At 42.9% G+C, this 13,614-nt stretch overlaps 1 protein-coding gene across 1 annotated transcript in view; it reads left to right on the top strand.

Annotated features, from left to right (window-relative positions):
- The window catches only part of mybbp1a (MYB binding protein (P160) 1a), a 64,432-nt gene extending 51,322 nt beyond the window's left edge, over nt 1-13,110 (top strand). The window contains 5 exon segments of the mRNA XM_055657847.1: nt 3,260-3,373; nt 5,794-5,895; nt 8,201-8,316; nt 12,495-12,549; nt 12,551-13,110. Of these exon segments, the coding sequence (XP_055513822.1) occupies nt 3,260-3,373; nt 5,794-5,895; nt 8,201-8,316; nt 12,495-12,549; nt 12,551-12,850 (687 nt within the window). The 3' untranslated portion in view covers nt 12,851-13,110.
- The last annotated feature ends 504 nt before the right edge of the window (nt 13,111-13,614 follow it).

The following is a 13,614-nucleotide window of genomic DNA, read 5'->3' as shown; positions in this document are numbered from 1 at the left end:
CATTTACACCAATCCCACTTTTTATTCTCCCAATGTTCTCATCAACATCCCCAAGATTATACCACTCATTTACAACATACAGTTAACCTATCGATCCATATATCTTTGGGATGTGGAAGGTAACAAGACCACTTGGGGGAAAAAAACGCACAGTCACGGGAAGAACGTGCAAACTTCACATGAACAGCACCCGAAGGCAGGATTGAACCCTGGGTCACTGACATTGTGCAGCATTTGCTTTACCAACTGCGTCTATTTTGTAAGATACAGTGCCCTTCATAATGTTTGGAACAAAGACCCATCATTTATTTATTTGCCTCTGTACTCCACAATTTGAGATTTGTATTGGAAAGAACCATTAAAGAACAATAGTCTGGTTATAAAATGTGCTGGAATCATCTGTATTTGCAATGAAATCCACCCCAATATCTTCAATGTCCTTCACTTATTTCATGACTGTTACTGACACCTCAGGAAGACAGTTATTACGTTCAACCTATGTAGCTAAAATACCCAAAAAGCTGAGAATCAATTATTTTCTGATAACTGAATGATGCAGCTGTTATGATGTAGTAAAAGCAAGATGAAGTTGAATATTATTCCACGTATTGCTGGGCATTTTCATCAGGGTGCAAAGAAAATTTGCTGTATCACTTTGAACGGGTGAATTGAGTCCTGGATGGGAAGATAACATTAACCGAGACACACTTTTTCTTTCTTTAATTAAGCAGTGCAATTTCAAGGAAAGTAAAATTACAATAAGGACGTAAAATCAGAACATTTGCTTCATAAATGGCACCAATCTTCATCTTCATACCTCCTCTTTGTGATCTCCCAGATAGCTATTAATTTTGGTGGCATGGGGAAGTGCAAGAACAGAACAGGAATGAACGGGTTAATTTTGGGTTGGAAGGCTGTGGCCAGTGGTGTGTTGCAGGGATCATCGCTGGATCCCCAGCTATTCCATTTTGCAGGTATTACTGGGAAGATGTAATCTTGATGTGTCAAACTCACACAGGTATATAATTGCAAATGGGACATGAACTATGTCTTTAATTAAAGTCCATCATATCACAGTTGGGCATCCGTGCAAGGTTTGTTGTTTCTAACAGACTTTGGTAGCAAATTTGGAAATCCTGTGTGATGCTGAACCCACCCACATCTTTTAACCATTAAAAGAGGTGGGGCTTAATTGTTAAAATAGTTCACAGGAGTGCCTGGAGGTTACAAGCAATTGCAAGTTGCCACCAGACTATTGAGAGACATACAGTCTTTACATATTTTTTGTTTCTGTAGGATATTGACTTAAAAATAAATTTGAATTCCATCCATTCCAGTGAGATCCTTGTTGCTGAATCAAGAAGAGCACTAATTATTATACATGTTTGTTGACTTGATAATGGCGATGGCCATTTAATGCAATCAAGAAGTTATTTAACAAAATGAGTGTGCACAGTTTTGGGGATAGTGTACTTATATAAAGTGGCATGTCAAATTTTATTTGTATCCTGATCCTGATGAAAATCCCCACAATCTAGGGTATGTTTATTTAAACTTCCAATTACTTTTACTTCATCGTGTAGTAAAGTAATTACCAGAAAAAATAAATGTTTTGCAGCTTGTTGGGTATTTTAGTTTGTTATGCTGCTTGACCTGCTTTGTATTTCCAAACCTGTATAGCATTTGGGAGTGACGTTTCTTCAAGCCATTGTTTTTGTATAGTTTATGTCCATCTGAGAAGGCAGGTGCAGCCTCACTTAATTGTCTTGATAGCACTTCAGATATTGCAAAACTTTCTCAGTATAGTTATCAAATGGTACCTGTATCCTGTGTTCACCTTAGAATGGGGTTTAAATCTCCAGCCTTCTGAGGTAAGTAGAGCACCACTGATCGGCAAATACTGCCATTTTCTATTTACATTTTCAATTGGTAGCAACTGCACTAGTTGACTTTTACCCTGCCAAGGCCAAATTGTAAATAGCAACAAAGCTGGACACAAATCGCTGGATAAACGCAGCACGACGGTCAGGCAGCATTTCTGGAGAAAACGAATGGGTAACGTTTCAAGTCAGGACACTTCTAGAAGGATCCCGGCCCGAAACGGCACCTGTCCTTTTTCTCTAGAGATGCTGCCTAACCCACTGAGTTACTTTAGCACTTTGTATGGTATAAACCAGTATTTGCAGTTCTTTGTTTTTGTACTTGTTTGGTCAATAGCAACATATGTTGATACAATGTTGTGTCTCACTCAAACCACTGCCAGTTATTAATCAGTTGGTAACACTCATTTCAGTGAAACTTCCCTCCTGCAATGGGATATTGGTTTCCATCAAATAATCTATGGCTTTCTTGAACTGTGCTTCGACTGGTATGTGTGGCATGAGTGAGAGAGACGATTTATTTTAAACAGCACCATAGACTCGATGGTTCATTCACAAAGTTAGTAAATAATTGCCTGGCTTTGTCCTGCCCCCACCTCTTTTTCCATCCCCCTGCTTTTTCATCCCCCTGCTACAATGAGACTGAAGAAAGGTCTCCTATCCATGTCTTCCAAAAATGCTGCCTGACCTGCTGAGTTATTTTAACACTTTGTGTTTTGCACAACATACTAGCATCTGCCGTTCTTTGTGTCTCCAGCATATATCTCATTATCCAATTATTCTGCGCAGGGTGAAGAGCAAGAATGTATTTACAAGGAGGATAATTATATAGCAACAGAAACATACAGCAGCAAACCTGATGGAATAATCATGTGATGAGCAAAGATCAAATTGTTTCATAAGTTTAAATACAGTGCCCTCCATAATGTTTGGGACAAAGATGCATCATTTATTTATTTGCCTCTATACGCCACAATTTGAGATTTATAATTGAAAAAAAATCATGTGTGGTCATAGTGCACATTGTCAGATTTTATTAAAGGCCATTTTTATACATTTTGGTTACACTCGATGTTAGGCCGCAGTGCGGACGAAGATACGGAAGAGTCGCATCTCCGTCGAGGATAGAGATAAAAAGTTCCCCTACGCCCCACATAATACAAAACTAAAGATACACTAAAGCATACATTTAACAGCAGACTAAAAACAGCAAAAGAAGAAAAGGACGAGGATGAGACAGATCATTGGCTACCACCTAGTGGTCCTGTACTCAAGTTTTTACTCAAGCATCCTTGAGGAAGGGATGTGTGGGATTCTTTCTTTTGATGAGAGCTTTTGATGTGGTCGCTGCATTTAATCAATCTTTACCAATTTTGCAGGGTCAGGCCTGCTGTCTCGTCCTGCAGGCTCTCCAATCCCAGGATGTGAGGCAATCTTTCCCAGGCGACAAGTGGAACGAGCTCATCACTGAAGTTATTAGTCAAGTCACACAGGTAATTGAATTCCTCAAACCGTTGATTAAGCAAATAACCAAAACCAAGATGTACTCGGGTACGGTTCATCAGAATTTACTGTTGTAGCAATAGTGAATCTCATGGTTTATTTGTAAATTGACCTGCAACGTGCAGTTACTATCAGGACATGTTGCTCTCCCTGAGGCGAAGAACATTGTCATTTAACATCAGCATTATGCCCTAAGATGGTGCTGAAAATTAAATACTACACCACAGAATGAGGGGAGACACAAATGCTGGAGAAACACAGCGGGTGAGGCAGCATCTATGGAACGAAGGATAGGTGACGTTTCTGGTTGAGACCCTTCTTCAGACTGATGTGGGGGGTGGCGGGAAGAAGAAAGGAAGAGGCGGAGACAGTGGGCAGTGGGAGAGCTGGGAGGGGGAACGGAAGGAGGGAGAAAGCAAGGACTACCTGAAATTGGAGAAGCCAATGTTCATACTGCTGGGGTGTAAACTACCCAAACAAAATATGAGGTGCTGCTCCTCCAATTTGCTGTGGGACTCACTCTGGCCATGGAGGAGGCCCAGGACTGAAAGGTCGGATTCGGAATGGGAGGGGGAGTTGAAGTGCTGAGCCACCGGGAGATCAGGTTGGTTAATACGAACTGAGCGGAGGTGTTGGGCGAAGCGATCGCCAAGCCTGTGCCTGGTCTCACCGATGTAGAGCAGTTGGCACCTAGAACAGCGAGGTGTTCTACTCCACAACAAAATGAGGGGGTCATTAACCTGCCTGCCTCTCCATCGATGCTGATTCTCCGTAGATCTGCTGAAAGTATCCAGGATTTTAGGGGTTTTTTTTTGCTTTTCAATCGCTGCACTAGGAAGTCTTATTCCTTCAGATGTAATTATGGATTAAAAAAAAATTATAATTAAGATATTTTACTCTTTTCAGTTAAGTCTTTGCCTCTCTTGGACATTTGTAAATGAAATTGAATTCATTACCCTTTACTTCCTCATCAGACTGTTAACTTCTCATTAGCAATTTAATATGTTTGGTTAAGAGGAAAAGTTTAGCCAAAAGATATGCCCTGAGTGCACAGTTTCAAGATGCCTTGACGAAGCTGCCGGATTAGTTAGGTCCCTTGCTTCCAGCAACATGTAATTTGTATTGCAAATAACAAAGAAAATTAATGGGATATTGTATTTTTCATGTAAAGCAGTTTTATTCATTAACTGAAATGCAGCAATTCTAACCCAATTTCAATTGAGCAATTTCAACTTGGTGCAACCTTGTATTCTATTCACAGCAGAAGAAATCAAATAGACTGTCAAATCCATTATCCAAAAAAAAATTTACATTTTGCTTTCTCACAATGCAACCCAAATTATTCCATCTCCTGAGGAAACACTCGACAATGCAGGATTTCTTGCTTCCCCGCAAAATAAGTTGTGAAGACTGCAAAATATTTATCTAAGTCTGCTTTGTTCCCAAATATTTATCCAAACTGTTTTTGCTATTGTCAAGCAGCCTTTCATTCCTGGTAAGGTGCATTGTTCAAGGTTGTTTATCGCAACAGAATGAGGCATACGGGCGGCTAGTGATTTAACTTACTTGGCACCCTGCCAGTTTTGGCATTGGCTACTTAATGTGCACTGTCCAGACGACCTTCTCATCTACAACACAGGTCACTCTGAAAACTGAGAATGTGCTGTTTTTATACTGCCAGATCACCCAACAGTCTTGAAACAGCAGGATCATTGCAGTGTTTTATCATACAGTTGTAACACTAGTGGAAGAAAGTCTGGGGAGAAAATAAAGGTCGAAATGTTTTCAAAATAATTCAATGCCCTGCTTCTCGATTACCTCTCCAGCACTCGTTAGGATTGCTAACCAGAGGTCTCTGCTGGACAAAGTGCATGTGTGAGTCTTATCAGTTAAATAGTTTACGCATGGACTTTGAGTATCGCAGTCCAGTTGGTCAAGACAACAGGTGGTAGACAACATCATTGAGGACACTCTGACACTCAGCATGATAGAGTCAGGAGTGCCAGTACCTTCGCTTCGCTATCCACAGTCAGTGATTGTGTTTAGATAATGTTGCAAAATGTCTGACAAAACCTGAAATAGAACCCAAAAAAATAGTTGAGGGCAAGCGACAGAAGCTTGGTCAAATTTATAGAGTTCAATATGCAGAAAATTAGTTAATTAGACTTGCAATAGAACTAACTAATTGGGTTCTAGAATGTCATAGAGGCACAAAGCCATGCAAAGGTTTGAACTGGGTGAAAGAATTTGCAACTCCAGACAATGCTCTCAAGGAGCTGAACAAGAGGTAGCAGAGGGGGTGATGAGATGCCTCGGCAGTGTACGAGGGCCAAGCATTTGTGTATAATACACAATATAATGGTGTGTTTCTAGATGAATGCCTTACTTTGTTTTCATTCCTCTGCTACAGTGTTTGAAGACTGTAACTGCTGTCAAACTAAAGGTGGAACAGGAGGAAGTTAGAAAATGCTTGGAGCTGGTTCAGTTCCTTGTCAAGACTGTGACTCAACAGGTAACAGTGAAAAATACGAAATCATGATAATATTGGGTTGTTTCTGATCTTTGTTGAAATCTCTTTCCTATGGCTGAAATGGTTAGAAAGCAGATACATTAGAAATGACTGCATGGACACCTGAAACTGCTCTACCTGTCAAAGTTTGTTTCTTAAAAAGCAGATAGCAACAAAAACTGTTAAAGGTAGACCATGGCAATCTTTAATTGATACGTCAGACGGGAGTGGCAGAGATCTACAATGAGCACAAACGTTGCTCAGTGCTTCTCGGGCTCCCACTCACAGAACAAAGGAGAGTTAGCACAATTATACATTTTTCTTATCAGTAAAACACACCTACCAAGTCTGAATATGGCATGACTGAAAGATTCTGTAGCCTTTCACAATATAGGAAAAGCTGGGTCCAAATCAAGCTCATCCAATAACAAGTTATTACTTATCTCTGGAACGTCAGCTATTTTTTTTCCAATCTTGGCTTCTTTATGGCCTTGAAAAGAAGCACATGTTATTACACAGGCTGCCATCAATGTCTTTATTGAAAAGACAACCTGTCCTCCATATTGTGTTCCATATAATTTACAAAGTCATTCAGACTTGGCACCGAGCCATTCTTTTGTTCTACTCGATCATGCTTTTGTAGAAGAACGACTCCATTTTTGACTCTTAGCTCTTTCATACCTACGTGTCCTAATTAGTCTGCATGTGGCTCATCTGGTTTACCTTAGGAACAGAAGAATAACGGCAACACATTAGCCATTTGTTGGAGAGTCCCTTGAGTTATTCAGAGGACTGAGTCCATAAATCAGCTTCTTCCAATTTGTAGTTTACACTGTTGTCAGTAAATATGTTGGCCTATTTTAAGTTTTGATGAGTACAGATCGTTTATAGATTTGCCGACTTGAAGGGCAGTCCCCTTCAGTTAGATACTGTATGTTCAAGGCCATCTGCAGTGATTTGGGCATATCATTTTGCTGTAGTGCTGGGAGTGCTACTGACTGGGGTGGTATCTTCAGGAGTTTAGGGTCCTGCCGCTACTGGACACTGAAAGGCTGGGCCTTATGTGACTGCCTCTCAAATACTTCATGTGTATTTGGTTTAAGGCAAAAACATTAGTGGCATAGGGCATTATAAGAGAACATATTGGATTGATGATAATATGGGTATACAGAAGGAAGTGTCCTATAATATATTGCTAATACTTTGGCAGTGGGGGTCTGTAAAAGCTCCAATACCATGAGTAGAAGGATTGGTGTCCTGGTCAATAGTCATCCCTTGCTTAGATTATTATAGCAATGACCATATTATTGCATTATTGGTTGTAAAGTTCTGGGAAATCATGTAATCGAGGGCAGTCTTTAAATTCAGCTCTTCAATTTGTCACCGTGCTACAGTTTCATAATGAGGACAGGTGGATTGCAGCTTTTCCTTTTACCTTAAATTGGGCAACACTAAGCCAGTGTTATAATGGTGATTTTATTTGTAGAAGCTTTATAAGCTTGCAGGTTTTGCCATGTAATAAATACAAATTAAATGCCCAGTCAGCCTGCTTTGTGTCTCATGGGCTCCCATGATATCAGTAATGAACACCCAAACCACTAGAATGGGTGGATAAGGCTTGGGTTTGCTGCTCCAGATCTATCTCTTTTTTTTTATATAAAAACAAAATTTATTCAATTATTAAAAATAATATTTACACTACAATAAAACAAACCAGAACCCACCACCATAATACAATACAAACATGTATCCGTAATAAACTACTATACAACTATGATACAATCCTTATTGAGGATACATTCAACACCCTGCGGAGCCCAGCGGTCCCGAAACTCCCTCAGGGTGCCCACAGACAGGGCGTATTCCCTTTCTAATCCCACCCGGGCACGGACGTAACCCCGGAAAAGGGGCAGGCAGCTGGCTCGGGTAGAGCCCTCCACCGTCTGGCGCCGTGACTCGCGGATGGCCAGCTTGGCCAGGCCCAGGAGCCAGATCTATCTCATGGGCTGCTCTGCTAACACATTGGAGTGAGAGCTTAGAATAAGTCTGCTTCTTGTAAATAAATTCTATCGTGCATTGACTGGATCCAAGAATACCACACAATACCAGGTAATGTTTTGGAAGTATTTCAGAAATCGTAAAGTGGCCTGAGGTACTCCGAACTTGTATATAAGTGATCGATCTGATGGTTTTGCCTTTGTGGACATTTGTTATACCAGGTTTCCCCCCCCACATTCCCTTTACATATTAAGTTAGCATTTCAGTTAAGTATTGATGAGTGTGTATGTGTGTGTGTTTTGCACTGCAGAGGCTTGATATCTCGTTAGCCGAGCTGACTTCTGTCCTGCAATCGCTGGAGGAGCTGGAAGATGCCTGCAAGATCTCTGATTTATATTGGCACGTAATGAAGCTACTTGGATTCAAGTAAGGATCTCATCTCATTGCCATTCTGGTTGGTTTCTAAAACTCCACAGCAGAGGGACTATGGGTGATATTGCTTGGAATCAGATATAATGGGGACGACTGGAAATGAGGCTTTGGAAAAATTGGGTCTTAAAATAAAGATTATTAAATATTTAGAAGAGATTGTGACGTATATCGGGGAGGTAGAATAGGTGTACTTATTAGTGATATGGCAGTGGTAATATGAAACATGACACAGGCCTCGGTGAGGCTGAAATGAGAATCTGTGCATAGGGGCACATGAAAAAATGTTTAAGACAGCAACATTCAGATCAAGAAATAGTGGAAGAGTGTTGAGGAAAGAACGACGCAAACAAATTCAAGCAATGGCTTTTTGTCTACAATCTTATAGGATTTCCCCTACCCTAATATTAACTAGATAGATGTGGTAAGAAGGAATGACGTTCTTATGGTTATCTCTGGAAATAACATTGTACATAAGAAGCACAACATGGTGGCTTTGCCACTGCACCTAATGATGGAAACTTTAATTGGGGCATGTAAGAAAATAAAGTAAGGGGACGATCATTAGTGATCAGTGTAATAGTGTGAAGACAAAGTGTTTTTAAGGGGTTGAAAATTAAATTTGGAGAAAAATGAATCGTAAAAAGAGAATAGCACTGGAAACATTTAGCATAATGTTGAACGGGGAAAACTGGTACCAAATATTCCAAGGATACACGACAAGGTTGGAATAGAAATCGGATCACAAGGGGCAGACGGGACAATATCAAGGGCAGTAACTACTCTGATTCAGTAGGCTCCAGGGAGACAGGTTTGGTGGAAATGATCTTGGAAATTATGTAATCAGATTTGAAATAAAAACAGGAGAAATAATAATGACTGATTAAACTTGAGCACTTTTAAAGCCCTTAGTTCACTCAGATAACATCCATGTTAAGGAAATCTTGGGAAGAGATCCCAGATGCAGTGTTAGAGCACAGCCTGATATCCGGAATATATTTAGGAAAGGAAATGGACAGTATCTAGAAACAAGTCAGAGGAAATACAAAATCGCTCTGTAAACAATGTGAACAGGAAAATGGTGTTGAGGTACAACGTCAGGCATGCTCTTGTTGAATGAAGGAATAGATAAAGGCTGGGATCAGTGTGTATCTCAAAATCAAGGTTTAGTTTGGCCAATCTGGTTAATTTCTGGAGTATTGTGTGCATAGCTGCTCTATATTATAAAAAGAAGCATTGAGGAAAAATGAACCTGTGCATATAGCTGCTGGGAGACACTGATTTGGTTAGGAACTCCTGACAAGAGAAAGCTGGGAAGTAGTCTGTTGAAGTCTTTAAGCGAGGTAAAGAGTTGAATGTTCAAGTAGGAACTGCAGATGCTGGAAAATCGAAGGTAGACAAAATTGCTGGAGAAATTCAGCAGGTGCGGCAGCATCTATGGAGCGAAGGAAATAGGCAACGTTTCGGGCCGAAACCCTTTAGTAAAGAGTTGAATCTTGACAACTGTGGACTGAAGCATTGCTGGAAACGCCCATCATTTTGCCATTTCGAAGAGCTCTGGACTTGCACTGTGAGTTCGGGACCCATGGGCAGTTCTGAAATATCTAACCATTATTATTAGATTCAGCAAGATTCGGCCCAGGAAACCAGAGAGTGGTAGCTGGGAGCTTTAATGTTAAGTCTTTAGAGGAGTGATGGAAATTAGGAGAGGAAGAAGAATAGAATTATTAATAGAACACAGCTTCATCAATGAAAAAAAAAATTCATTAAAGGTGAGAAAGCAGAAATGCAATCTGTAGAATTAAAGATTAGCAAAGGATATAAAATTGTAATACATCTATCTACAGATTAATAGTTTAAAATAATGGGCCTGGAATTAGAAGTAACCTTTTAATATACGTTGGTAATTAAAGTCACAAAGTTATACAGCAGGGAGACGAGCCCTTCAGCCCAACTTGTCCAAGTAGACCAAGGTACCTAGCGACCTCGGTTGGGAATTGGGTGATAAAGAATAAGGGTAAAGAGAATGTTTTAATTGGGTGTGAACAACAGTGCTGAACAGGGATCATTTTTGGTTGCATGAACTTCATCTGATTCAGATGGGGTCAAGGAATGAGCGTTCATGTCGTGGCCCTGGTTTCACCAATCTTTCCACCACCACGTACAAGGAGCGCAAGACAGACACCATTGTATGCAGATGCTGAGAAGTGTGTTCAGCTCTGGCTGAACAACTTCTAATCTTGTGTGTGGACTTGATAAGAAGAAGATCTGAAGTAGATGAAGTTGGAGAGAATTAAAGATTCATATAGTGATAGAAAGAGGAATTTAAGAAATGGAATAGGTGCAGCAAAGTGTTGGTTACCTGCTTCAAGGGCGAAAGTGATCAATTGGGTACTTATAGGGTGGGAAGATAAGAGTTGAAGAGCAATGCGATTCCAGTGCCCAAGCAGGCAGGCCAGTAGTTTTTAGAATGAAACCTGAGGTTTTGTGAGGCAAGGATGCAGAGGAACGTGAAGTGAAAAAAAAGTGAATAAACGAGTTCGGTATTCCGACTGCGCACACCCAGGTCATAGGTCACTTGCTATAAATAGTCTCGGTAGTCTCAGGCTTGCGTTTCATCCGTGTTTGAGGTAGGGCCTGGCTCTCCGGTGCTGCTGAGTTGCTGCTGGGTCGCCCCTGTCTGGAGGTGTCCGGGGTGTCCCTGGGTTGGCGGGGCGGCCCCCGGACTTGTGGCCGGCGATGTAGCCGCTGGCTCCAGCTTGGCTCTGCCTTTCCCACCGGGTTGTCCGGCAGCTCTCCACCTACACCCCCCTCCCTTCAGTCCGATGCCAAGATCCTGCTGAAGATGGGCAGCCGCCAGCCCTCCTCGAAGACGGGCGACTCGGAGCCGCTGTTGCTGGAATCGTCCTGGTCGGAGAGAGAATCTGCGGACGGGCTCCTGCGGGCCATGGGCAGGCCGGGTGCCCGCTGGAGCTGCTGTTGGTGCTGGCGGCAGCAGGAACCTCCTCCCCCTCCCTTGCCCATCCCCAAGCCCAGAGTCCGGGCCAGCTCCAACTCCAGGTCAGTGCTGAAGGCCGCCTGCAGCGCAGCCCAGTCGAGCGCCAGGCTGGAGGAGGCCGAGCCCAGGCTGGTGCTCTGGCGCAGGCGAGGCCGGGGCCCTTGCTCAGGGTTGTGGATAGAGTGGCAGCGGGTACCTTAGGAGCAGAAGCCGATGGTGTGGAAGGTGGGACACGGCTCCGTCTTGTACTTGGGGTGGCGGCTGAGGGAGCACAGCTCTGCCAGGCCATGGGCGAACTGGCACTTGTCGCCGTAGCGGCCCATCGGTAAGTGTGTTCCTCTGTAGTTGGAGTGGGGTTGGGCTGGAGTTGGTGCTTTCTCTCCATGCTGGCTGTGGGCCTGTGGCTGCTGGTATCGTCGGTCCAGAGCTGTCGGTTGGCCCGGTGGGTGAGGTGGAATTGAGCTGGGATTGGCGCTTCTCCGCGCTGGCTGGGGGCCGCAGTCCCGTGGGTTCGGATGTCTCCGGATGCCCCCTGGGCGGGAATGGGACACTCGAGGTGGGGGGGTGGTCCAGTGGCGGTTTAGCAGTGACTGTGGCGCTGGGGACCCGGGTTCAATCCTGGCTGCGGATGAGGCGCAGCTACCGAGAATGCGCGTGCAGCTGTGGAGAATGTCTCTACTCCGGTCCAGTCTCCATCCCTACACGCCCCCCCCCCTCCACTCGCATCTGCCCACTGACAAATACAGCTTGAAAAAATACAAAAAATTGGACCCAAACTCTACCCACTGTATCTGCAGCGCTTTGTTCGATTTTTCTTCATAGCATATGACCTTTGACAAATCTCATGATTCCTTGCGTTTTTCAGAATACCGAATTCGCTTATTGATGTACAGTTGAGACACAATCTGTTGGAATTGGAGCACGGTTTTGGACATAGACCAGACTACTACTGTTCTAATGTGGCAAATTTGTCAGCGTGAACTGTGTTGCATATTATTTTTCTGAAATGACTTAGTCGGTTGGTATTTTCTGGGGTTTTCATCTTTTAAAACTTATCTATGCCCGTCGCGCTCCTGCCAGCCCAGAGCGTGGCACCATCAATAAACCTTTTGTACCATTGCAGCTCGTGGGAGATGGTTTCTGACCGCTGGACTAACCTGTTCTTCATTCCCACCAGAAAACCGCAGAAGGTGAAGGTCAAAGCGCAGTTGCCAAATCCCGCAGCAGCACCTGGGAACTCTTAAGAAAAAGAAGGGGTTTCTCCCAGAAACCAAGAAGCGGAAGAACTGGAAGAAAAAGAAAACCCCAACCCTGGAGAATGAGCAGATTAAGAAAGAAAATCCTGATGGAAAATCTGATGAAGCTCCAAAGGCCACAAGTGACAGAATGGACAAAAAGAAAAAGAAGAAGTTTAGGAAACGGAAGAAGACTCCAAAGGAAAATGCAGCAGGTAACACGGAGAAAACCCAGGAACCCCCGGCTAAAAAGTCCAAAAACAAATCTGATGGAGGCAAGTCCAATCAACTAGGTTGATTGAACAATTGAAGGTGAAGTGTACACATGACAGAATACCCAGAGACAGAGCAGCAGAGTCATTGTTGAAAACTAGATAAATGAAGAGTGAGGAAAGTTTGATTCCAGACTTTCTATGGATCTTGAGACCTGGACGACAGGCATGAGAACTCGGCGACTGAGGATAGGTTTCTAATGGATCCTCAATTTGAATATTGCATACCAAGGACTTGTAATGGACAGTCAGCATGCACATGAAATATTTTTATTAAACATTGAACCCCATGGTCCAAAAATGTGATATAATATTTACAGTGCTGCAGGTTTCTGCACCATTTTTCCGCTGATGTTTTAAATCAAAATATTCCTTTTTATAATTCTATGCTGTGCCTTAGCTGGTCTTGTTCCACCTTTAATTATCATTTCAGACACAGTGTGTGTCTCAACCAGATAGGTAGGAGAGCTGGCTGTGGTTATCACTCCTCTTTCCCCCCCCCCCCCCCCCAAAAAAAAATGCTTTGTTCATATTGGACTTTAAAAAATAAAAGCAGTGGTCATTATCTTAGTCTGCTCCCTATTGAATGTGAGGAAGCTGAGGGATGAGGAGCAAAGCAGCTCGGTGGAGGTAAAACACCAATCAGTCCAGCCATGGTGGAATCGTGCCTTGAGGGACTGGACAGCCTCTCCTGCTGGGGTGAGGCAGACTCCAGGGACTGACTTACTAGTTCCTGCCCCCGGATCAAGGGGCGTAATGGGCCTTTTCTGTTTCACATTTACGGGCTCGA

This window comes from Leucoraja erinacea, chromosome 28 (genome assembly GCF_028641065.1).
Source record: "Leucoraja erinacea ecotype New England chromosome 28, Leri_hhj_1, whole genome shotgun sequence".
Lineage (NCBI taxonomy): Eukaryota > Metazoa > Chordata > Chondrichthyes > Rajiformes > Rajidae > Leucoraja > Leucoraja erinaceus.
This window is presented reverse-complemented; position numbering and strand designations above follow the sequence as displayed.